Source organism: Rousettus aegyptiacus, unplaced genomic scaffold (assembly GCF_014176215.1).
Source record: "Rousettus aegyptiacus isolate mRouAeg1 unplaced genomic scaffold, mRouAeg1.p scaffold_m13_p_7, whole genome shotgun sequence".
NCBI lineage: Eukaryota > Metazoa > Chordata > Mammalia > Chiroptera > Pteropodidae > Rousettus > Rousettus aegyptiacus.
The window spans coordinates 8,211,969-8,239,379 of NW_023416310.1; the positions used below are offsets into that span (position 1 = coordinate 8,211,969).

The 27,411-nt window shown below is 34.2% G+C and overlaps 1 protein-coding gene across 6 annotated transcripts in view; it reads left to right on the forward strand.

Moving 5' to 3' along the window:
- The window catches only part of GEN1 (GEN1 Holliday junction 5' flap endonuclease), a 28,798-nt gene extending 5,894 nt beyond the window's left edge, over positions 1 to 22,904 (forward strand). For 4 of the 6 annotated variants that reach the window (XM_016153893.2, XM_016153894.2, XM_016153892.2 and 1 more), the window contains 13 exons: positions 1,107 to 1,309; positions 1,941 to 2,127; positions 4,970 to 5,146; positions 6,445 to 6,555; positions 8,615 to 8,688; positions 10,846 to 10,937; positions 12,245 to 12,395; positions 12,696 to 12,732; positions 12,821 to 12,901; positions 13,808 to 13,938; positions 15,393 to 15,454; positions 17,397 to 17,537; positions 18,077 to 22,904. In XM_016153893.2, the coding sequence (XP_016009379.2) occupies positions 1,149 to 1,309; positions 1,941 to 2,127; positions 4,970 to 5,146; positions 6,445 to 6,555; positions 8,615 to 8,688; positions 10,846 to 10,937; positions 12,245 to 12,395; positions 12,696 to 12,732; positions 12,821 to 12,901; positions 13,808 to 13,938; positions 15,393 to 15,454; positions 17,397 to 17,537; positions 18,077 to 19,389 (2,718 nt within the window). In that variant the 5' untranslated portion in view covers positions 1,107 to 1,148 and the 3' untranslated portion in view covers positions 19,390 to 22,904. Of the gene's footprint in view, positions 1 to 1,106; positions 1,310 to 1,940; positions 4,135 to 4,969; positions 5,147 to 6,444; positions 6,556 to 8,614; positions 8,689 to 10,845; positions 10,938 to 12,244; positions 12,396 to 12,695; positions 12,733 to 12,820; positions 12,902 to 13,807; positions 13,939 to 15,392; positions 15,455 to 17,396; positions 17,538 to 18,076 lie in introns of those variants that run through there. The other 2 variants (XM_016153896.2, XM_016153897.2) reach the window with 2 other exon arrangements.
- Positions 22,905 to 27,411: the final 4,507 nt, after the last annotated feature.

Sequence of the window (27,411 nt, forward strand, 5' to 3'; positions counted from 1 at the left end):
ATGGTCTTTGCATATAGCCTTTAGACTATGCTTGTGTTTTGGAATGAATTGAGATCATTATTCAGAGGATGATCATCTGAATTATATTTGTATCAGACTGAATCTTCATAGCAAATGCATAATATTTTTTCAAATAATAACAAACGATGTAGATGTTTGATAAGGAATAACTGGCCTGTAGAAAATATCAGAGAGGTTACAATAGCAGAGTTTAATCAAATTTTGTTTTTAAAATATGCACATAGGAAAGTTTAACATTAGTTTTCTTTGGATAGTGGGACTATAGGTTAAAATTTTTTTTTTCTTTAAAATAAACATGTGTGACCTTGCAATTAAAAAGCCAGTCAATGCTCTTTAAAAAGATAATTCCATATTCCTTCAACTCCGCATTTTCTATCTTCATCAAAGTTTTCCTTAATTAACCTCTTATTTTTCCTTTGGTTTGTTTGCTTGTTCTCCTGTTTCTTTGCCTTTTTTTTTTTTTTCTTTTTTCCTGATTATGATAGTAGCCAGTCTTACTTCCACTTTAGGAAAATCATGGAGTGAATTCTCAGGAAAGTAAATGTATATGAGTAACAGCATTCCTGTTTTTCAGTCCACTTGCATTTATTACTGCTTCTTATTAGCTGGAACAAAGCCAATTATCACCATGGGAGGGGTAATTTTTAAAATTTATTTTCTAAGTTTTATGCAATATTAAGGTAACCATGTAAAAAATTTGGCTACTGCTAACGAGGACGTAGGAGAGAAAAGGAAAGAATGAGGAGGGATGAGCAGACCATTGATATTTGATTTATATTAAATTTTAAAATAACTTTATTTTTCAGTACTATAGAGAAGTCTATCTTCGGTGATATGAGTGGATTTTAAGGACAAATTTAGCGTATTGCAATCTGCAGATAACTTTTAATCTGTTAATTGCATCAGTACTTTTGTAGCCAGTAGTTATTTACCACCATTTTTGATGTTTTAGATATTCTTGATTCATTCCGAAAAACTGACTAATGAAAGAAATAAAGAGAATCCTCTTATTTATGGAATTATCCTAAACTAGCCCTCAATATATTTTTTGAATTTCTTTTCTGAGCTTCTGTGTCTTTTAACAGTTTCTGAAAGTGTGGTACAAGTAACAACAGATAACAACCAGAATGGGAGTGAATGACTTGTGGCAAATTTTGGAGCCTGTTAAGCATCCCATCGACTTGCATAGTCTTGCTGGGAAAACCATTGCAGTTGACCTGAGTCTCTGGGTATGTGAAGCACAGTCGGTCAAAAAAATGATTGGAACGGTCATGAAGCCCCATCTCAGGTATAGTAAACGTTCTTAGAATATAAATATGTGATTGCATAAGCAGTCGATGCCTTGGTTTTGTTTCCACTTCATTTCTTGTTGTATATTTTGAGATTGTAAAATATATTAACATGTCTAGATCTCCCATCTTTCTGTTGATGATTCACAAATTTGTACCTCTTACCTTTTGAGCTCCAGACTCACATACTTAGCTGCCTATTTAACATGTCCACTTGGATGCTTCAGTGACCACAGCCAGAAATTTTGGAGCCATTCTCTCTCCTGTTATTTCCAGCCCCAAGTCTAATCCATCGGGAAGTCTTGCCAGTTCTACTTCCCAAGTATGCTTTGTGTTCGTAGACTTCTCTCGATGTCCAGAGGCACCACCTCCATGTATGCCAACATTATCTCATCCGTACTGCTGAAATAACATCTTCACTAGCTTCTCTCCCTCAGCAGCTAGCCACCTCCTCCTCTAAACCATTTTCCACATAGCATTTAGTGGTTGCTCTATCCAGTTAAAATAAAATCATAATAAATAAAATGTTTTAGATACTAGTCTGATGTTCTTGCCATTATATCATACTGCTATGTTGACTTTTGCTATCAATACATAATGATTAATATATTACAAATTTTTAAATTTCAGAAATTTATTTTTTCGTATCACACATTTAACTCTGATGGATGTTAAACTGGTATTTGTTATGGAAGGGGAACCCCCAAAGCTGAAAGCTGATGTCATAAACAAGAGGAATCAGATTCGATATGGGCCTTCTGAGAAAACATGGTCTCAGAAAACAGGAAGATCATACTTTAAATCAGTCTTGAGAGAGGTGAGCATTCAGATCTGCTTTAATAATTCTGGTTTAATAATTCTAGAACATTTTATTCTGATAAAGCTTGTTGTATAATCATCTTCAGTACTCACTGACATTATTGTATACAGAAGCCCAGTGTGGATAGAGAAAAGAGCTTATATTTAGGACCAAAGTTCAAGTTCTGGCTCTGGCATCTTGAAACTCTAAGGTGTCAAGCAAGATTTTTAAGTTATGTTTACTGCATTTCCTACTCTGTGAAATGAGGATAGTAATACTTTGCAAAGATGTGGTAAAATGAGAGAAAAATGTCTAAATATCTAATAGCTAAAGCAACTAGTACATGGACATATTATCTTCTATGACATCCTTAGCACTTAAAAGAATTCCCAGAATAGAGATCTCATTAATTCATACTTTTCTCATTCAAGATTGATGATGCTTCATATATTGAATACATAATTGGCTTTCCTTAGGACTTTGTAATTTTTAAAAGCACTTATTGTTATATTTTAATACATTTTTATTATAAAATATTATATTTCTATACGAGTTAAGAAGAGAAATTATAAGTAAAACATATTATTAAAACAATAGGAAGCTATTATTATTTTGTCTCTTTTCAAATGTATGTATATTGTAAAACTTGCCGTAATAGCGCCTACATGATTTTTATCTTGGACTTTTCACTTCACGTCTCCTGTCCACGTTTCCCTCTTGCCACATTCTGCATTCTATTCAAATTCAGAACTTCTGGTGGTTGTGCAACATGTATGAAGCTACGAAATTATTCCCTGTGATTGTATATATTGTTTACCTTTCAGCTCTTCTCTATCATATGCGAAATTATGAACATGTTTATGTACATAGCTTTCTCTTTAAGTTCTTTATATGTGAAGGATATAAGCTTTTTATTATACTTGCTTTTAATTCATATTCCTGTCTTTAATTTTGGTTAAAATTGTCATTTCTTTTAACAGGCATTGCATAAATTAATAATCATTTTCTCCTGAAATTTTATTTTTTATTCTTCCGTGATGTTTTTTAAGAATAGTTTCTAATTAGTGACTGTTCCACCCTAATAGCTCTCAGTAGCTGAGGAAAATATCTGTACTGGATTCTAATTATTTATTGTTTAATCAGTTCCTAGAAATAATCACAGTCCACATACTTAGGACATTAAATACCCAGTATAAAGCAAAAAGATGACCATCTCTTTTTGAGAAAATTGCTCCATTCCTGTTTTTTTATTGCAGCAGTTGGAGTGTTCTTTGACATTTTGTTCAGTATTACCTGCCTGGTTTTCATCTTCCTATTCCTGTATCCTCAGTGACTAGGCCCTACTTTCAAATAACCCACTGCCAACTTTTAGGTAAAAGCATGAAAAGCACAAATTAGTTTTCCTCCAGCACCACCTCTACCCTGCGTGACCAAGATTTAGGGTAAGGAAATTTACAGCCAGCCTTATCACAAATTGTTGGTTTTTGGAAAGAAGTGGAATAACAGATGACACAGGAATCTAAATGACTTTCAAACTCTTTTGTTTATTATGAAAGGTTACTTCTTATCTAGAGGAAGGTCAAAGGAGCTATGGCGTTTCAACAGAATTACACCTGTAACAATACTCTCTTAAAGTCACCCGGCCGGAGTCCTGAAAAGTACCATTTGTCAATACAGTACTTTGTCTTTTTGAACCTTGTCCACCTTGGGCAACACCTGAGAGAGGTTTTTATTTTGTAATATAGCATGCAAGCCATTAATCATTTAAAGCATAAGAAATATTTATTCTATCAGTCTCTAAAAACTACAAGTAGCCTCTTTTCCTCACCATACCCGTTATTCCCCAGTGAGAGAATGTGAGAATGAGATCTGACAAGAAAGAATGCACTAGGCTATAATACTAAACTATAAGCTACTCAGCTGCGTTAAATTCATAACCCAAAGCAAACTCGCAGAGGATTGTTTTTTGCATCAGCAAATCGATGGAAACATTCTGCACAGACATGACTTCCTAGATGGCCATCGGTGAGTGACCCCTGTATGGTGTCCCACAATCTGACAGTTGCATTATGCGGAAGAGATGATATGAGGAAAACAAGTGAACTTTGAGGCTTCAGCTTAAAATTGTGTAGTAGCATCGTCTTTGGAAGACCTTATGTTAGATTAACCATCATGTGAAAAGAATATTTGTAAAGTTTTACAGATGTAAATTTTAATGTGATTATTAAGCATTTAAAAATATTTCCAGAATCTTGAGACACCATTCAGCAAAACAATGAAAATTGAATATGGATTACTTTTTTTCAGTTAAATTTATGAGGTGACATAGGTTAATACATTATATATTTTCAAGTGTACAATTCAATAATACATTATCTGTATATTGCATTTTGTGTTCACCACCCAAATTCAAATCTCCTATTTGATTATTTTGTAATCGACATTAAGAATGTTTAACTTTTCATTACAGAAAATTTTAAAACAATACAAAAGTAACCCATCATCGACCTTAAATAATTATTAACTCTTAGCCAATCTTGTTTCATCAGTTGCTCCACTGTTATCTTGAAACAAATCCCAGATATAATAGTGTTTCAATATTTCAGTACCTTTGTCTAAAAGATGAGGACTCTTAACAAAAAATAAGCACAATAAAATTTTTATTATCACACCTAAAAGTTCAGCAATCATTCCTTAATGCCATAGTCGGTGTTCACATTTCTAATTGTTTCTTAAATATCATAATTTGTCAAACACCTAAAAAGCTGCTGTTAACATTTGTAACAGAAGAAGTAAGTTAAACACTGAAAAAATTAGCAGTAGAAATGTCAGATTTCTTGCATCTACTTTCTCTGTTCAGTGTCTGGAACTGCTGGACTGCTTAGGGATCCCCTGGGTGCAGGCTGCCGGGGAAGCCGAAGCCATGTGCGCCTACCTCAACGCCAGCGGCCATGTGGACGGCTGCCTCACCGACGACGGAGACGCTTTCCTTTATGGGGCCCAGACCGTTTATAGGAATTTCACTATGAATGCCAAGGTATTCTTTCTTTCTCTTTGTCAGCACTTGTTTTTCAAACTACTTTTTTTTTTTGAAAGAGATTATTAAATATTGAAATGAAATAATGCGTTTAAATGCTTGCCGTGATACCTGGCACATAGCAATGGCTAAATGAAATGCTAACCGTTATTAAAAATATCATTGCCATTTTCTTTGGAATGTGGATTTCTTTCCTAAGGGCATGACTTCTTTCACATAGTTTAATTCTAAATCAGCTTCAACAATATATTATAAAATTGCACATGTAATGTATCACTGTGACCCAAAATTCTACTTTTAGTTATCCTCAAAAACACCTCCAGAGAGGCAAGGAAAGATAATGCAAGGGTGTGGATTGTAGCATTGTTAGTAATTACAAAAGTCTGGCAAACAGCCCAAAAGCTCATTGATGTGGATTAGTCAAATAGAGCCATGGTTCTCAGCTAGGGAGGTGGCTCAAGGAGCATTTTGGTTGTAACGATTCAAGGTTGGGCAAGAGAGAGACTACACGTTTGGCAGATTGGAGCCAGGAAAGCTAAACCTCTTGCCACACAATTCTGTTATCTCTCCATAAATGTTAGCAGTGTGTCCATTGAGAAACAAGACCTCAGAAACACGACTGTATAATGTAAGTGGTCATTTAAAAAATGTACATTAGTCTATGGCCATGCTACCTTAAACAAGCTTGATCCTGGCTGATCTTGGAAGCTAAGCAGGGCTGGGCCTGGTTAGCACTTGGATGGGAGACCACAAAGGGAAGACCAGGTGCTGTAGGCATAAAAAATAAAATAAAATAAATAAGGGATTGTAAGCTGACAAGGTCCTTGCAAATCTGTGAGGCCAACTAAGGGTCGTCTTGCCTAAAATAATAAATTAAATAAATAAAAAGTGTATATTATTAACATTAAAGATATCCGGATATATTAGTGGGTAAGAAATGTTGCAAAATAGTACTTTTATACATATAATCTTACTTAAAAATATAATTAATAATGGTTGTATATGTGTGTTAAGGAAAATGTTTTCTGTAAGAAGATGCAGCACATTGTTACTAATAGTTAAGTTTAGATGATTCAATTTTAGGGAATGTTTACTTTCAGTAATATACATTTAACAGTATTTAATTTCGTAAGGTGAAAATCTACTTTTAGATTCTGGTGATCAGGTAATTTTTCTATTTAAACTTTTAGGAATAATTAAACATTTAGAAACAACCGTGACAAATTTTGTTGTCTAGTGTTTTTAATGTATAAATATTTACTTTTTGAAGATTAAACTAAATCCGTACTTTCCTCTAGGACCCACATGTTGACTGTTATACAATGTCATCTATCATGAGTGAACTAGGTTTGGATAGAGATGCTCTGGTTGGACTAGCCATACTACTTGGCTGTGATTATCTTCCAAAGGTATGCTGAAATTTTTGTATTTATTACTATTCCTAGTGTGTCTTTTTTGATACCTTATGTACTGCATAAATATGACTATGTATAGTAATATGATTTACAATCTAATTTAGAATATAATTTTAGGCATAATAAACTATTCAATAACATATAATCGGCATTTCGAGTGGTGTTAAAAAGCTAGCTCATTGGGACACTGGACGTTATAAATGTGAATAGAATAATAACTGGTACCACAGCTTGAATCTCAGTAAACCATAACTCTAGATTAAGAGATTCATATTCAAATTCAACTACTTTTTTAAAGAAATAACAAAATTACTCTTTTTTTGTCTCATGCCAATGTTAGCTTATGTCACATTTTGTCTGTTTTTTGGTTTTAATATGCCTTTTAACTTTGCAACTGTGCACACACCCAGCATTATTTTTACTGTTGCTAGGCTACTTGATTATTGGGGTAAGCCATTCATCTTTCCATGCCTCTTAGTATGGCGTTCCGTTTTGTTATGAAAACCTTCTATTGATATCTTAAGATAAACGATATAGTACCATAACAAATAGTTATAGTAGCTAAGTGGTGAATTAAGAATTATGAGGATAACCCCATTCTTACACGCTAACCGTAAAATGTATTGTAGTTCTTCCTATGTAGTCCTATCATTGTGCTCTACTAAGCATCTCTGTGTCCTTACGAAATCTTCATTATACTATACTATCTAGTCTATCCTCAAGAGATATCTGGAGAAGGAAGACATATAATTCTATTCTTCAGAATACTAAAAGGGAAGAAGACAGCAGGATAGTAAAATTATTAATCCTAATTTCAAATTTATGTCATCGATGACCAGAAGAAGCAACATTTTTTCTAACTAGTAAGTAAAGGAAGCAGGAAGAAAAAACTTTTAAATAACACAAAGTAATTTATTATAATTATATATTTATTATAATTTATATAGTTATGAAATAGAAGATTCCTGTTTTTCATATGTAATTTTATCATAAAAACTAAAAACAGCTCAGTGTTGAATGTAAGAAAAAATTTGCAAACTCGAGCTCACAGAAACTGAATTTAGCTACAGCAGTGTGACATTGCATATTAATTAGCATTAGCTATTTTGATGTTTTGTATCCTTTGTGATCAAAACTGCTATCTATTTTATTGTTTATGTAAAGATTCTTAAGACTATGTACTAACATGATTTGCCTTAAAAAAATTTAAGATGTAGCTAAATGCTAATACAAGAAGGATGATATATCACAACTGGTATGCCAAAGACGTATGCGTATGGAACCCTCTATTGTGCCTGGTGCTACCATTTTAGTAGCAGGATCCTGGTGGGTTGGGAAGAGGCTTCAGGTTAGAGACCCCTTTGCCAGCAAGGGTTGGGTAATGGCTATTTACTAACTAGTTTGGAAGTGTTTTAACACTGATATGTGTCTCCTAGTGCATATTGGCTAAATAGCAGCTCTGCTTTTAAGGACATATTCATTAACTGTTATAGGAACCAGAAGACTCAATTTAAACTGGAAGTTGTCATGTGGATACATGTTTATTGTGTTGGAAACTTAATGATTGTTTTAATTCCCTTAAGTTATTAATTTCAAGGGTTAACTTGAAAGTCTCTTCTGTTCTCTTTTGATTCTGGGTCTTTAACTATTAAATATTAATATCATTAAATGTTTAAATCATTGAATGCTTTTTCCTGGTTATAAAGTTAGGTCACATTAAAATACTATCAAAATAATTAAAAGAAAGTGAATACCCTTTAAATTATGTTCCTCCTTTTCCTAAAATAAACACTATCGGTGGTTTGGTATATAATCCTTTGACTTTTTTGTTTGCATAGATTAACAATATAAACAGTGTTTAACTAACAAATCTAGATCACGCTGTATGCCATTCAGCAATTTTCATCTCACACATAGCAATGTATCTTGCACTTCTCATTACATAGAGCTACCTTATCCTTTCAGCGGCACAATCTTCTATCAAATAGACTTAACAATATTTATTCATTTCCTGGTGATTAATATGTGAATTTCTTTTCCCACTTTCTGAAAGGGAGTCCCTGGAGTTGGAAAAGAGCAGGCTTTGAAGCTTATACACATTTTGAAAGGGCAAAGTTTACTTCAGAGGTAACTAAAAACTATAGTTTCTCGTGACATTAGACTTTTGTTCTGGTTAAACTTAATAGTGAATGTTACAAAAAGTATTATACTCTTTTAAAAAGGGTTTTATATTTTTAAACTGATTTAAGTTTTCATTTGATATCAGTTATTTTTATTTATTCTGAACTTTTCCAAAGAAAGAATGAGAGTATATATATCCCAAGCCATACTATGTTTTTTTCCAATATTATTAGCTCACAGCAAACACAAATAGTAAGATGTCAAATGCTTTTATTTATAGCCATGGGCATTTGCCATACAAGCTATTTTAGACAATTTTACCACCATGTAAAGATAGCATAATATTAAATAATTTTATATTTAAAATTATTTTTGGTACAAAATACTTCGATGTTGTATTTACTTTTTAAAAGTGAAACGCCTGACCTATGTATTTAATAATAGTAACACTCGATCAAAATTTTTACTTGATTGTCCTTTCTTCTATAATCATACCTGTAGTAATACATTAATTCTAATTCATTTAGACTGTGCAATTTAAGGATTTAAGACCATTAAGATACAGAATATATTGAAATATACAAACCCTATGCTATTTAGTTTCGAAAGCATGGGAATTATATTTACTTGGTGAAAGCATTGGTTTATAAAAAGTAATATAATTGATGATAAAGTATAGAACGAGTAAAAGACAGAAACTAAGATACTGAGAGACTTAAAACAGCCTTGGCCTCCAATAGGTTTGAGATGGTGATTGCATGAAAGAAAAGATCCGTTGTAGAAATCAAGAAGGAATGACCATGACAAAAGTTTTTAAGTTACTGTGCTCTTTGCTATAATGCTTCCCTTTCAGCTATAAAGCTGTTGTTGATAGGTGTAAGACGTCAATAAATCCATTATTGAGATCAGCAATTACTATGCCAAAGCAGAAAAAAGTGGTATGCTTTGGCATGCAGGTAAGTCTTAAGGAATCATTTGGAAATTGTGAAAAATAATATAAAAAAGGAAAAATAAGCAAATACGGTACTTGGCTAACTATGATTCATTCATATTGAAAAAGTTTTTGCAAATTTATACTTTTGGCAACATTTTACTAAATGTTGTTCCGAACATTTGAAAATACTGTCATTACATTTCTTGTTATGATTGTGTCATTTTAATTTTGATTAATTTAGACTAACATTTTTTTTCCCTGGTTATTTTTAATTTTTGAAGCTCTATTTATTATTTATTCAGCAGCAATTAATGCTAATAGTGGAAAGTGAACTAGAAATTCTGAAAGCTAAATGGGAACCCTTAGTGCCAGTTACTACCCAGTGAGCTGAAGAGGTTAATTTAGCTTTTTACTTAATCTTTAACTTCTGTATGTAGAGGACCATCAGAACACTTAAGCTTTATGATAAATAATTATCCTCTTGGTGGTTTTATGTTGAGCAGGAACTTTAGCCCAAAATTAACTTTTCTTTAGTGGACATTTAGTGGATATTTAGTAGTATACATTTTCTTAAAGTCTTTCATAATAAACAGGTAATGTTTTTGCTGTTTATGTAATATGTTAAGAAAATGATCATTTCAAATAATCTGGATTTTTTAAAACTGTTTTTACCCAGAAGCTTGATGTTATGTTTAGTTTTACACTTTGCGCTTCATCCTTATTTTGATATACAGAAGAGTTCATGTACATGATTCTGTTTGTTTTATACTCTGGCACACACAGAGGAGATCAAAGACGGATACAAATCATTCTCCCCACGTACAAGTCTAAGTGAAGGTTGTTTTAAAAAAAGATGGATGAATGTATGAATACAAACACACACACACACACACACACACACACACACACACACACACACGTCTTTTTCTCCCTCTTCCTTTACCCTTCCCCGCCTCTCTCAGTCCTTGGCCCTCTTCCTCTCCTTATCTCTGACTCTCTCCTCCCCTGTTGAAATTTTTCTGTCCCTGAGGCCACATTTAAAAATTGCAGTCCACGGCCTGAAGATTTCCCCAGTCTGGGCCAGCAACTTTATCTACCACCAAAGAGAAAATAAGTATACGGGTCGGAGGGAGCAGAATAGCTTGATATTTGAGAACGTGGCATTTTGGTGGCATTTTGGTGACCTTGTTTTTTTTTTTTTTTCTTTTAAAAACCATTTTCTTGTAAAGGTTTACTCAGTGGAATGAAACTTCTTGCTACTCTAATCAACAACCACTCCCTGTTAAGAAACTGGCTCATTGCTCCGTGTGTTCCCATCCAGGTAAGCAGACGCTGGGAGTGTTACCTTAGAGCATTAGCATCATGTACCCGCATGTCCCTCCCTGTTCCTGTGGTACATTTTACACACCTGTCTTCCCCACTAGATGGGAGTCCTCAGTGTTGGGAGTTGTGTCACATATACATAGTAGACATTCAATGCATGTTACACGAATGAAATAATGGGATACAAATGATTAATATAGGTTAAGTACAGTTTTATACTGTGATACCAAATCATTTATTGGTATAGATCTTAAAAGTATGTTTTCAGTATAGAAATCCATTCGAAGAAAAAATATACTGATAAGTCTTAGGGGAAAGCGGAATTAAAACCATTTGTTTTTATGTTAGTGATGTAGTTATATACTTAATGATTTTTAATTGTCCTATTGTGCATTTTTATTGTGTGTGAAGATAATGTATTAAAACTAATTTCAATATATGTTCATTTTATTGAAAATAGCTTGGTCCTTCTTCATTGGTATTGGTTAAAAAAAGACGTCACTGATACATAATAAATCAGAAGGCCTCTCACTCTCAGGAGAGATTAGGAAATCATTTAAAATCATCTTTTAAAAGAAATTCTGTTTGTGTTAATATGTTTTATTAACATCTTTAAATTATCGATGATATCATGGAAGAAATAAATGTTCTTATACATAAGATTCCATTATCTATACTCTTTTGATATCTTATAAATGACAATTTTAGGTCACATCAATTATGCCTGTTCTTCTGTATTTTCAAAACAATGTCAAAGGTAGGCCTGCTTTCCTTTTAAAGGGGACTAGGGCCCCACACCTGTGCCACAGTCATAATTCATAGTTTAAAAATAGCTCCAGGTAACTGAGAGCTAGATACTAGCAGAGGTAATTAACTACTATATTTTTTAAATATTCTTATTAAAGGAACCATTTCCTGAACTATTCTAGTAAGTAAATAATCTTTGTAATACTGCTAATAAGAATTATATCCTACTTTTTTTGTACATAGCTATCAAATAAACCACAAAAATTTCCATTGTTGATTATTACGAATGTATAATTTCAAGTTACAAATTAACACTTTCCGATAGAAGGGCGATTTACAGAAATAAAAAAAAAAGTAGTGTCATGTGATAGTAACAGCTCTAGATCTACTTTATCCTAAGAATTACTGTTGTGGTCATTACATGATTCAACCTAAATGTATTGAAACCCTATTATATACTAGGCACTGTGCTAGGCAGTATTCATTTTCGAAAATTTGGACAAAGGAAAAAAAAAATTGTAAAAAGCAGTGAAAATCATACTTGGTATCTCCACAAAGGCTCAGTTAAGGATCATGAACGTAATGGATGCAAATTATGTCAGACCGAGGGACGCTGTGAAGCCCACGGCCGTGGACACTGCTGTCCCTGCGAGTGGCACCATGCGGAGCGTCACAGGCAGCTCGTTGCCGTGGAGAACAACATTAAGAAGTGAGCTGTTTTTTTTTTTTAATTCATTCTTTTGGGCCATGGCCTGTTTATACACCTATGGCTGAATTAGTTCCATGTAACCTTCCTCCGTATCTAAATGAATAACATTTCACAAAATTCGTTTCTTGGTTCTGTTCAAAAATTAGGCCGTCTCAGAAGATAATAATTAAACAGTGATTTGAGGAGAAGCTTTATGGCTTGGATAATGTGCAAGGACATTTTCCATTAAATGAGAGGGGATCGGATAAGTTGATTTCAGAATCGGATTATATTAGTAACATGTATATAATTTATTTTCAGAAAAGCTTGCAGTTGTGAGGGGTTCCCATTCCCAGAGGTAATAACTAATACTTCAAATGTGTTTTTTTCAGAAGTTTTTTAAAAAACTTTGAAACCTCAATACCTATTTTCTTTTTTCTTGCTAGGTTATTCAAGAATTCCTTTTAAACAAGAATAAGTTGGTGAAGGCAATCAGGTGCCGAAGACCTGATTTATTATTATTTCAGGTATCTGAATATAAATATCTTTCTCTACTGTCTGAAGTTAGATACTAGGAAGATAAGAAGGGATAATCACTGAGAGGAAATTTAAAACAGATCGCTATTTACTGCATATATATATTTCAGCACTTATTTTTATCTTCATTCCTTTTCCACACAGTCAGCTTACTTTGCAGACCATAAAACAAATCTCAGTTGTGCCGTTTGTTAAAGAGACCGTAAATTCCATGTTCGGGTATGTCATATTCAGGGATATGTCGGAGAGAGGGGCCAACAGCCAGAGAATGTCCGGATCAAGTACATTGTTATGGAAGGCAGTATAGCTGACGGAGGCTATACTGGGATTTGTAATCGGTTACCTAAATTTAAATTTGGACAGTTTGTCACTGTGTGACACTGGATATCTGTTATCCTCAAAATATAAATAATACTAGTTATTTCATGAAATCGCAATGAGGATTAAATGAGATTATTTATATTAACCCCTAATATAATGGCTGTAAATTCTAACTACTTTTTGCTTATCCCTACCAACAACGGTAATAATAATGGCAACCAACATTCATCGAATGTTTAAAATTTGCTGTTACATTTAACACGTTACATGTAATTCTGTTTCATCTTCATAATCTGTGAGCTGAGTATATTTTACAGGTAGAAAACTTGAAGCTAAGAGAGGTCAAGTAATTTATCAACATCTTGGAAATGCTATGCTGCATTCAAACCGGCAACCCTCTCACTTAATTATTATGCATTATTGCCTCCTTAGGGAGTTTATTGTTCTTTCTGGGAATATTCTCATTGATAATACCTTAACTAGTGTTAAGGCCAAGGAAAAAATAATAGTACCTGAGAGTGTTGTTCATCTCCAAGAGATAACAAAACCTTGTTTTACTTTTATTTTATTAACAGAGATTTACTCTTGAAAAAATGGAGTGGCCCAATCACTATGCATGTGAGAAATTGTTGGTGCTTTTGACCCACTATGACATGACAGAAAGAAAGCTTGGTAGAAGAAACTCTAATCAATTACAGCCAATTCGGTATGAATTGTATGGAGAAATCTCTGTTTCCATTTGAATATCTTATGATCTAAAATATTCTTCTTAATACTTTTAATAGTAGCATAGATAGCTCTTTGTTTTATAAAGATAGAGTAAGGTCTACTGGAATAATAAAGGCTTATTCAGGGTTTACTGTCAAGATAACATAGTAATAAGCTCATGCTTTAACGCATTTTTCTATTTCAAACATCTAGTAATAACACATTATTAAAAGAAATAAATATAAAAAGATATAGCCAGGCTTAGCCAGATTACTATTTCAATGGACCAGAAAAGGAAGAAAAATGTGAAATGAATGGAGAGAATTGGTGAATCTCGGTGAAGGGTATGTAAGTAATCTTTGTATTATTCTTACAACTTTTCTAAAGTTTTGAAAACTTTCAGAATAAAAAGTTTAGGGGAAAGTGTCAAAGAAAAAAGATAAACTACAAAGAAAAGACAATCAGGTAGCACACATCTCTCATGATGGTAACGGATGCTAGCAGATGACGGAGTAATATTTCAAAGCTTTGAATAGAAATAATTGGCAACCAAGACATCATTAAAATATTATTCACTGGTTTGTAAGGGATTTTCAGAGTTTACCAATGACAGAACCTTATTAAAAGCAGTATTGAAGGATATATTTCAGCAAGAAGAAAACTGAACCCAGAGGAAAGATGTAAATAACAAGTGGACAGCATTAAAATTGATAAAGCATATTTAGTTAATTTAATAACCTGAGTAGAAAAAATATGAACATGATGATTAATATATGATGATAAACTAAAACTCCCAAAGTATGCATGTAAACATACAAGGGTAACCACTAAAACATTAGAAATTCAATCTCTGTTTTCCAAACCAGTACATAAAATAGGAAAGTAAAACTATCAAACCAAAAGAATATATGAAAGAGGAAAGGGAAAGTAGCAAAGAAAAACCTTGGTAACAGAAAACACAAAATAAGATGTATGAATAGTCCCACTATGTCAGTAATCACAATAAATGTAAGTGGATTAAACTCTTCTATTAAAAGACATTATATTGGATGAGTAAACAATTCAACAATATTCTGTTTATAAAGCATGCGTAAAACATAAAATAAAATTACATAAAGTTTGAAAATAAAGAGATTTAAAAGAGCAGGCAAATATTTACTAAAGTGATTTAGCAAAATTAACAGAAACGATAGATTTTAAAATTATTGTAGAAAAGAGGAACACAGGAACAATCTACTCATAGGATTTGATAATTATAAGTTCTATGTACCTAACGATAAAATTATCTTTTGAATAAATTAGTCAAAGGAATAACCGGGGTAATTCCTTATATTTTTAGAATATTATAAAAATAGAATAAAAATCAATGGAAATTGAATTCTGCAATCTACAAATTGAAAATTTCCAAATAAGTCATGCAATTGAACCCCATTAGATGAATTTGTTTTTCAGAATTGTTAAAAACCGGATCAGAAATGGAGTTCGTTGCTTTGAAATAGAATGGGAAAAGCCTGGTACGTAGTCACTTTAAGCAAAATTTATAACATGTGACCATTTGTTCAGCAAATATACATATATATGTAAACCATATTTATGTATTATATATGTATACATAAAACATATATATGTATAATATGTAAAAATAAAGGAAAAAAACCTATCACAATCACCAAAGATCAATCTCACAGTTTACCTATGCTATTTAAATAGGTTTTGACTCATAGTAAATATGAAAAACTTTAAGCAATTTTATTTTAATGTCTTAAATTGGCATTTCTTTTATAATTAATGTTTCAGAAGATAATACAGAAATAGTTTTGACTTATATTTCTCAAGAAAATGCTCTACAAATGGTCTGGTCATTGGGTTTCATTGTGTAGTTGGGTCTAAAGAAATAAAGGTTGCTCAACTCTTTGAATTAGCTCCAAAACTAAAGGCAGAGAAAGCACAGGTCCTTTAAAACAGAATATAATCCCAAATTTATTTATATTTGCCATTGAAATTAGACTTTGTAATTATGTGTGAATGAGTGAGAGAGTGGATTTCTCAATGAAGGTTTAAGTTGTAGCTTAACTTTGAAGAATGAAATTAATAAAGAATTAGAGAAACAGCTTGAAGCATTAATAGCAAAATAGAAAGCTGAAGAATTTTGAAAACTGTTTAGAAACAGTTTCACCAACTGTACTCTGTTTCCAGGAAGGAAAGCAGCATTAACCCAGTTTGACAGTCCATCTCCTCTGTCTAGAACTGAGTTTAGGTGCCCGCTTTTACTTATCCTTGTGGGAGCTATCCCTTAAAGGAAAAATGGACCCTAAGCTAGTTTAAATAAGAAGTACTTTAAATTCACCTGTTTCCACTAATTCTGTTTTAAACTCATCAATTAATAGTTTCATTACAGTCTGGCTTCTCAGGCGGTTTTGCCTTCATAAAAGATAAATGGAAAAATCTAGTCTTCTACTTACATATCTTACTGGGAATTTACGTATAATCATTCTTATTTTCATTTACCAGCTGTTTGTGAGTCCACTAAGCCTAGATTGCCATCTAGAACATGAATCATTCCCTTATCCAGCAAATCCATGCTGTGTACGCAGCCCACCTATTAAGTCAGTTAGTAGCCGTCTTGGTTATCAGATTGACTGGCACAGTATCACAGTACTTGTGTTCAAGTCACCGGTGCTTTACTTAATAATGGCCTCGTGGCCCAAGAGTAATGATACTGGCAATTTGAATGTGCCAAAGAGAAGCCGTAAAGCACTTCCTTTAAGTAAAAAGGTGAATACAGTGCAAAAAGGTATATTGAGAGACAGAGAGGGAGAGACCACAGTCTCATAGCTTTATAGTATATTCTTAGAATTGTTCTATTTTATCGGTAGTATTGTTGTTACTCCCTTACTGTGACTAATTTATAAATCAAACTATCTATAAGTATATATGTATAGGAAAAAAACATAGTATATATTGGGTTGGATACTATCTGGTTTCAGGCATCCACTGGGGGTCATGGGTCATATCCCCCACATAGATAAGGGGAAACTACTGTAATATTTTTGATGACCCTTTCAATTCTCTTAAAGCCACCACTAAAGAAAGTTAATATTGAAGTTTCAGGCAACTCTCTCTTCCCATTCTTTATCTGGAACACTTATTGTACTAAAAAACCAACTAACCTATCTAAACAAAGATTTTAATCCTCTAAGCTGCTCCTTCTAACTCTGAAACAAGAGAATTTAAAGATTAGATTTAAAAGTAATCTTCTAGCTCTTGTTAGGCAGAAAAAAATCAATTCTGTACTAGAATCAATAAATTATTAGAATAGAGATGTTGTAAAGCAAGATTTGCAAGGAATTATCCATTTGTAGGTGACTTGGTTTACCTGGTAAACTTAGTCACCTGGAAAAACTGAATTTTTAAAATCTAATTAAGGCTGTTGGGACTGTATTTTTAATCTTTTAGAACATTATGATATAGAAGATAAACATGGAGAATCAGTTCTACAGACAATAGAAGAAGAATCATTATTTGAAGCAGCTTATCCTGAGATTGTTGCTGCTTATCAAAAACAAAAGTTAGAAACGAAAGGGAAGAAACAAAAAAGTAAGTATGATGTTTGATAGCTATTTATGCCACACACAAACGTTATAGAAGATCTGTCTATTCTATTTGAATCTATCTTGTCTAAATTTTGCTCCAAGTTTCTAGAAAGTCAAGAGTAAGGATTGTATGCTTGCTTCTTGGACTTGACATAATTTTTTAAAGCCGAAAGCAAGGAGTGAACTTATTCTACTCTGTCTGATAACTTAACCAACTGTTAATAATAGTAATTATACTAATCAGTTATTGAGCAACTAGTACATGTAATGTGTTTTGGATTATAAATACACTTTCTTTATTTCCCAGAATGCTGTGAGGAAAACAATTCAATTATAACATTGTTTCTAAAAAAAATATCGTGTGATATTTTGTTAATAATTATTTGGTTATAATTATTTATAACACAGTTTCCAGGAATGTACTGAGACAACACAAAAATTGCTCATGTGTGCTTTCAGTCTGAACTTTTTAGCATATGTATTTACTCAAGTTAAGTAAAATAAAACTGACTTTAATTATACTGGTTTTTCTTTCCTTTTCAGGCAGGAAAACTAAGCCAAAAGCAAACAGTTTGCCAGAAACAGATGATATGAGTTTTCAGTCACACATGACTTTAAAACCCACATGTGAAAGCTCATCTAAGCAGAATTCTAAGTTAAATTTGGAAATTTTTCCTAATTCTGAATTACCCCAGGAATCTATTTCTGCATCACTGAATAGCTTGCTTTTATCTGAAGATGCTGCATGTTTGAATACACAAGAACAGTTCATGTCTTCGAGACCTTTCACTATGCAGCAAATTAAAGCTGTCAGTAAGCCTCCAATTTCAGAATCTAGTCACCCCAGAACCTCCTCCCACAACGTGTCAGCGATCACCAACCTACACTTGAGCAGCATTGACTGGGAAGGTACTTCTTTTAGTAATTCTCCAGTTATTTCAAGAAACGCTTTCTCTCGCGGTTTAAAATCAGAACCTGAAAGAGCCCTCTGTGATAGCTCTAAAAATATTCCATGGCCATTGCGTGAATCAGAATGGGGAACGGCTAACATTAATAAAGTGCTAGATTGGGATCTTCGAAAGACTAACCCTGAGGAGCATCTACCTTCTGGCGTCACTGATTTACATCTTCGGGATTTGCCTTTGAAGGAACGAATTCTTATAAAATCATCTTGCCCTCAGGTTAATGTACAACCCTACGTTGACCTGAAAACATTGTCCTCACCTGCAGTAAAAGGATCTCGTATTGCTAACAGGAGTGCCGTTCATCCATCACATCTTTCAAAGGATCTCCTAGGAATTGATTTGCAAAATGAATCTCGAAACAGTAAAATTCTAATAGGAAACCAGCTGTTGCAAGAAAAGTATAAAGCGAATACTTCTGTACCTGATTCTGTCAGTAACGTGGTCGTTCAGACCTCTGAAGTTAGAGTCAGACCACCAGGTACTTTAGATCATAGGAGAAAAGTTGACGTGCAAACCACTCAAAAGACCATAACGAAGAAAAGCGTTTGCCATGACAGACATTCCTCTGATGAAGAAAGTGTCCCAGTGTGTGGGAAAGCTAAGTATGCAGCTCAGAAGATGAAGCAGAGTTCTCAGAAGCATAAACCAGCCCAAGTCAAGAAAAGTGACGCCAACAAAATGAGCAACCCTAAGGTATCTATTAAAGAAACTGAACAGTATGTCCAGGCTTACAGAACAACTGGAAAAGAAGAAACCTATTTCCCAATTGCAGCAAAAGGTTCTCTGAGTTTTCTACACAGTCACAAGGAAGGAAATGACTCTGGTACTCGTTTGGACAGTCCTCTTCCTTTATGTCAGAGATTAAAACAGGTTCCAAGACACTTGAAATGAAATTTAAAATATTTAAGTGCAACTTGTCACTCTAACACCGTCAGCATTAGCAGAGGCAGAGGGTAGTTAATGTTTGACAGAAAATGTAATGTGGTTCTCTATGTCAGGAGATATTTTTGCCATTTTAATCAAAATTATAATTTTTAAAAGTTACCTAAAACTTTTGTTTTAAAAGATGATCCATGTGGTGAAAACTTCAGATAATGTGTATTTTTAAAATGTACCTTTAGTATTTTACGTATCTTTATTGATTATTTTTTAATTATAGCTTTAAAATGTTAATGCAATAATGGACAGTAAATGCTTTATCCATTTTCTCATTTTTACTCATTTCTTGTACAAGCCTGCAAGCTTTCATTTACGTTTCAGCTTGTTCCCAAGAAGATAGCTGTTAATAATTGCTTACATTCTCGCAATACCTTCTACTGTGCCTTTCATGAGAATTATATTCTCTTAGAGGAGGATACTCTTAGTGTGCCCCCTTTCAGTGTGGGTAACTTTATTCTTTTTTTAAGGGGAAAAATGGAAAAGATGTAAGATGATCCATATATGTAGTAAAAATCATGCTGACTAAACTAAGGAAAGTCACTCTTTACATATCCCAGAAGTTAACACGTATGCCAAATGGAAGAATATTTGAAAAATAGAATGTATAACCAGAGAAGAATTAAAAGGTCACTCCAGGTCACTTAGCTAATTAATAATGATAAAAGGACTAGGTTTCTTGCCTCCTAATTTATTGGGGGGTTTTTTCCATTTTGTTTTCTTTTATAGCACTTTTTTCTTTTCCTCATTTTTCTTTAAAAATGAATCTATATAATATTGAGTTCAGTATCTCCAGATAATAAATTGTGCATTAATTTATTTATCACTCTGAAAGTCTAGAGGCAATCAGATTGGGAAGGAAAAAGCGAAACTGTCACTATTTGCAGATAACGAGATTTTGTATATTTGAAATTCTAAGGAATTCATTTAAAACTACTAGAACTGGTAAATTGAGTTCACTAAGATTGCAACATGTAAAATTAATGTACAAACATCTGTTGAATTTGTATACACCTCAGTGAATAATAAATGTAAATTAAATTAAGAAAATTCTGTTTACAACAACACTGAAAGGAATAAAATACTTTGGAATAAATTTAACAAAGAAGTGCAAAATTTATATGCTGACAACTACAAAATATTGTTGAAAAAATTTTTTAAAAGCCTAAGTAAATGAAAAGATATCCATGTTCATGGACTGGAAGACTTGATATTAAGATGGCAATACTCACCAAACTAATTTACAGATTCAACGCAGTCCCCATCATTCCAGCTGATTACTTTGCAGAAACTGACAAGCTGATTTTAAAATTCATATGGAAATTTAAGGGATACAGAGCAGGCAAAATAATCTTACAAAGAAAAAAAGAGGACGCAGTCTTCCTAATTCTGATTTCAAAACTTACTACAAAACTACAGTAATGAAGAACGTGTTATGACATAAAAGCAGACATATCTGGATCAGTGGGATAGAACCGAGGGTCCAGAAATAAACTCACGTTTATGTTCAATTGATTTTTCAACCAGTGTGCCAAGACAACTTAATGAGGAAACAAGTCTTTCAGCAAATGCTATTGGTAAAACTGGATATCCAGATGCAAAAGAATGAAGTTTGATCCGTACCATATACAAAAATAATTCAAATGGATCAAAGCTCTAAATGTGAGAACTAAAACTGTAAAAGTCTTAGGTGAAAACATAGGCATAAATCTTTGTGACTTTGGATTAGGCATGGATTTCTCAGACAAAAAATAGATGAAAACGGACTTTCTAAAAACTAAAAACTTTGTGTTTCAGAGGGCACCATCAAAATGGAGACAACTCACAAAATAGAAAAATTTGTAAACCATAAATGTGATAAAGGACTTGTTTCTAGAGGAACTTATATAAAGAACTCTTACAGCTCAGCAATAAGTCAGATAACAAAAGGAGGTAAAATATTTAAATAGACATTTCTGAAAAGAAGGTATACAAATGGCCAAGTTCTCAACACTAGTCATGAGAAAAATACAAATCAAAACCACAATGAGATCCTACTTCACATCCAAAAGGTTGACTGGAATCAAAAGGACAGATAATAACAAGTGTTGGTGAGGATGTAGGGAAATTGGAACCCTCAGAACCTTCTGGAAGGAATATAAAATGGGGCCACTTTGGGAAAGTCTGGTGGTTTCTCAAATAGTTATCCATAGTGACCATATGATGCAGCACATCCTCTCCCAGATACTCACTCAAGAGAGATGAAGACATGCATCCATGCAAAAACTTGTACACAGATGTCTATAGCAGCATTATTTATTCATAATAGCTCAAACATACAAGCACTCAAATGCTCATCGACTGATAAATGGATAAACAAAATGTCTATCCATGCAATGGAATATTGGCAATAAAAAGAAATGAAATACTGATAAATATTCCAACATGACAAACCTTGAAAACATGCTAAGAGAAAGAGACCAGTCGCAAAAGACCACATGTATGAATCAATTTACATGAAATGTTCCAAATAGGCAAATCAATAATCCATATATACAGAAGGTGGACTCATGGTTGCCCAGGGCCAGGGGAGGGAGAAGGGAGGGTGAGGAGGGAGAAGAGAAACGGGGTTTGGGCTGATGATGAAATGTCCTAAAGTTGATTGTGTTGATGGTGCCAAAACAATGTACTAAAGCCATTGTGCAATTGAAATACACAAGTTATATATGAATTATATTTATAATAAAACTGGTTTAAAAACACAGAAATTGTGGAGGCTTGTACCTATTCAAGCTCTTTTTAATATCTAAAATGTATGTAGTCTAATCTCGCTTCCACAGATGTACTGCCATCATTTCCTTATAGATTAAAGAACAAGTCCAGAGAAGGGAAGAAATTTTCTCAAGTTTGGAGATGAAATTTTGATTTATACATCTAGTATTTATTACATTATGCCATGTCATGAAATTAGACTCAAATTTGGAATACTTTTGAATTTTTGTGCTTTTTCTCAAGTTGTAATTTTACAGATTTTTTTTTTTTTTTTAAATTCCACCGAAGATACATGAAACGCTTTGAATCAGGTTTCACTTTTAGGATAGCGTCATGTGTGCAGAGCGCTTGCCGTGTTAAGACTCCCTGGACCAGGAGAATCACAGATAAAGTCAACCAGTTCTCTGCCTTCGGGGAACCCAGCTATTCTAATTGAACTGGTATATTTTTTAAAAATCAATGACTATTTGCGTAAGTAGTCTTTTTTAAGGTAACACGTTCACGTGGCTAATAAAAAGGTGAAATAATACAGAAAAATAGAGTAAAAAAGATAATTTTCTTTGTATTCTTAATGACCAGACCCCAGTTCCTGCATCTAGAGGCAAGCACAGTTTCTAATTCCTTGTAGATCCTTCCAGAGGTCCTCTTTACCAGCATATTATGTATCTTCGAAATTATTCTATATCATTAAAAGTATGATCTGTCTCACTCTTCCATGGCTTCGGTGTCTCTGCGTGTTATTTTTGCACAGATGTGTAATAGATGTGAATGCCATGTTTCATTTTAACTTGATAAATGAACGTTATTAGATTCTCTAAGATCAAGTAAACTAAAGTCAGCTATGTTTAATTTTTAATATGTTTAATATGTGTAAATTTTTAAGATACTGCCACACTTTTTTCTAAAGGGGCAGAAACATTTTGTGTTTCCATCAGCAATATAGGGGAGTTTTAATTATGTTGAAACATCGTCACCAAAATTCCATATTGTCAATCTTCATTCTGTATAAATAAAGCCATATCTCCTTGTGGCTTTATTTCTGATAACTGGTGACATTGAGTGTCCTAGGTGTGTATTGACCATTAATATCTTTTGTGAAATTCCCAATTTTTTTTGCCAAATTTTTAATTGAATTGTCTTGTTGCAAAAGTGTGTTCTTTATTTTTTCTAGATATCAGCTATTTGTCAAATATGTTTTGCAAGTATTTTGTTCCTGAGTCTGGCTTATCTTTTCATTTTAACTGTGTCTTTCAAAGAGCAAAATATATTTAAATTTTGATGTCTATTAATTTTTGTTTTCGGTGGCTTCTTTAAGGGATTTTTGTTTAATCCAGTGTCCTGAGTATTTTTTGCTATGTTTCCTTCTACAATTTTAATTTTTTTTTTTTACCTTAAATGTTTGGGTCTATGATTCAGGTTAGTTTTTGCGTATGATATGAGTAAGGACTGAGGAACATTTTTTTCCTATTTAGATATCCAGGAGTGTCACCACAATTTGTCGAAAAGGCATCTTTTTCCTCATTGAATGACCTTGGCTCCTTTGTTGCAAATCAGTTGGCCATGTAAGTGTGAATCTGTTGCTGAATTCTATTCTTTCTGTTGATCTATATATGTCTAGCATTACTCTAATACCACACTGTCTTGATTATTAAGTCTCGATATCAGGTAGTTTATCTTTGTTCACTGTCTCTATTTTTCTGTCAAGGTCACCAAGGTGCCTTCATGATACTAAAACACATAGACAATTTACAGTCTTTTCTGCAGAATTTAGGACTATTGAACTTGCCTCTTCCTTGAAAGTTTCTGTTCTTTTCCGTGTCAAGATTGCTTCTTGGTTTATCTCTTACCTCCTTGACTGTAATTTTAAACTCCTCATAGACTTAAATATTCAATCTCTTTAAACACTTGTGTTCCTTCAGTTCTCTTCTCTTATTCTCTTCTCTCTTACTAGATGTCTTCTACTCCGATACTCCAAGTACTTATGTACTTATAAAGATGTAGATCTTTAGCCAAAGTTTTTCTCCTGTTCTATGCACCTGCTTCCTTAACCAATTCCTGACATCGCTGGAGATAAAAGTATAGTAATAGAGATGGTAGAGGCTCAGCTACCTGGTATGTCTAACCCTGGATGTACTTCCAAGCCGTGGTCTAACTGGTTCCTGGTTTAAGTGAAGTCATTTTCAAGTGCACATTCACTCATCATAGAGTCATTTAATCAGGGTTAACTAAATAAGTGTTATGTACATCAAATGCCAAGGCTACCAGGACATACAAAGTAATAGAAAACCCAATTCTTTCAAGGAATTGACAAAAGCAAAGTAGGGAAATGTGGCATGTTTACATACAAGAATAAATTATACTGACTAGCAGAACTTTGACAGAATTGTAGCACTTTACAAACAGCGCGTGTCAGTAGATGAGGGAGTAGCTTGAAGTAACAACAATAAAAAGTGAGTCACCATGCTTAGGGAACAGTGAATAATCCATTTCAATTGTGGAAGCTGATTTGCAACTCTCGTCTCCAGGGAACAAATTGCTGTGCAGGCTAATGAACGGCCAGGGGCTGAAAGGTAATAAGGAATCAAGCAGAAGGCAGGCTAGGGTGTCTTTAGGCAAAAGGAAAAAGAAATAGGATGAAGTGCAGCAGAGAAGCTGACCAAGATGCTAACGGATTCTGACCACATAGAAGGTCCATCGATTCACATGCAGTAAGTACCAAAGCTGCATGCAAGCTGGTCATAGAGAAGGAGGAAGACACATTTAAAATTGCTGGGCAAGGGAGAACGGTAACATTTCTTGGGTACCTACTCTATGCAATTAAGTTCTTTACAAGCTTTTTATCCTTCAACAACTCTGTAAGGACTGCATTACAATATTTTGAATATTCAGAAGGGAAAATAACCCTTACTAAAACATTCCTCCAGGAACCTGCCTCATGATATGTTCGCTCTGGGCACCTCGGCCTTGCCCGTGATAGTTTAGGACCATCCCGTCCAAGCAAATACTTACAATGTCTAGAGGTCTTCTTGAGACTTTATGATGTGAGAACGAAATTGATTGGGAGTGATTGATCCGGATTCGTCTTGCCGTACAGCTAATCTAGGCATAAGTGTATGGACTCTGATGTCAGCTCTCAGATCCTCCTGAAGAACTTCTATTGTCCAAATCATATCAATCTTTTTTAAAGCAACACACGTTTTCGTTCCTCGCCAATCTGATCTATGATGTCACTTGTATATAAACTTATCATAAGTCGCTGCGTACATATTTGCTCGCCATCTCCCGACTTTCTTACCGAGGAGGCCTTGCTTCCCTTGCAGATGCTCTGCGGAGACCCGCCTCTACCCACCAGCATCCTGCAGCTGGTTATTTCTGCTGGCCTCATGCTGCAGCCCTGCTCTGGCCTAACCACTCAGGGCTTTTATGATCAGTCGTAAGTGTTTTGCGGTTTTCTCCCAGATTTCAAAACAAGAAGGGGCCTACTTCTCTCGAATCATGCCAGTCATGCCCATCTTCAAATTCTTTTCTACCGATTTTCTCTATGACCTTGGGGACATTTTCTGAGACTCATTTATTTAGATATTTATGTAATATCTATTATGTGGCAAGCATTGTACTGGGTCCTGGAGACACAATGCTGAATGGTACTCTATCAGGTTGTTTAATGTCGGTAAAGTGGCTGCCACCCTTGACACATTATAGACACTCAGTAAATGATACCTATGTCAGCTACCATCATTTGGAAGAATAAACTTTCAGATTTGGATTTAAGCTAAATGCAGCCAAACATGCCTCCTCGGGTAAAAATGCGGACACCGTAACATTCTACCAGTGCCAGGGTGGGAGAGGTGTTTTCAAGAAAACGAAGCTCTTTGTCTCAGTCAGCATGATCAGAAAAGTGATCTAAAAGATATGGCATTTATGCCAAGTTTATAATACTGGAAAAAGGGTAATGTGCTTGTTCTAATATAAATGGTGACTAGTATATCACTCACCCAGCCACCTAGGGTATTTATTGAACATCTACTTTGTGCAAGACTTCTATGCTCTTCTGTGTACAACAGCCAGTCAGAGGTCCACGGAATTTAAAATAATTTTGCAAAACCACTTAGCTGGGAAAGGCTTAAGCCTGGGCTGGAGCTCAGGTCGCCTAACTCCTTAGTGCGGGAAATCCCCTCTGTTCCTGCCTGTGCTTCGTCCTGGTCTTTACTCAAACGTCAGCTCAGAGAGCCTTTCCTGACCTTGCGTAAAATAACTCATCACTCACTACTATTCCGTACCCTTCAATATTTATATTTATTTTTCTTTACATTTAGCAGTACCTGATACTATATTTCTTGTTTGTTGTTTTGTTTTGTTTTTTAATTGTTTCTTTCCCAAACTAGAATGCAGATGCAATGAGGGTAGGGACGTTTTTCCTATTTGTGCACAGAATATTGGAACGGTGGTTAGTCCAATAACTTCTAGATATGTGACTAACAACCCCCCCCGCGCCACACACACACACACACACACACACACACACACACACACACACACACACACTGCAGAGCCTATGCCATTTGCACATTCCTTGCAAATGTCCTCTCAGAACTCAGAGGCTGGGGCAGCCTGGCTCCAACCCATCTCTTCAACTTCAACTTCAGAGATTCATAGTCATGAGCCAACAGAGGTTTGTGCCTTTGCTCATGAGTTTCTCTCTACCTGGAATGCCTGCTTCTCTCCTATTAGCTAGACTGACTCCTCTTCATCTGTCAGGAACCAACTCAAATGTCCTAACTTCTCTCTAAGTCCAAGCAGAATTGGTTGCTCTTTTTGTACTCCCCTCTATGGTAGTATTTATCACATCACATTTACGCATTCAGAATATTAGCTGAGTGCCTACTATGTAGCAGGCACAATATTCTTTTGTAAAAATGTATCCATCTTTCTCCAAGACTGAGAACTCTGAGCACAGGGATCAAAGCTTATTTATTTTTCTATCCCCCAGAACTTTGCAGAGTTTTATTCTCTGCTTCCCCGACTCTTGTTTACTCATCAAGACAACATATACATGGTCTTCTATGAGCAGGGTTTCTGTAGCTTCTCATGGAGCCCAACTATTTCCTATAGACTTCTAAAATATTACCTGTAAATAGTTTTGTGTTGACCGATCTTTATTCTTGTCTCTGGAACCAGGCTGTGAGCATCATATTTCTGAATCTGTAGCATCTAGCAAAGAGGATG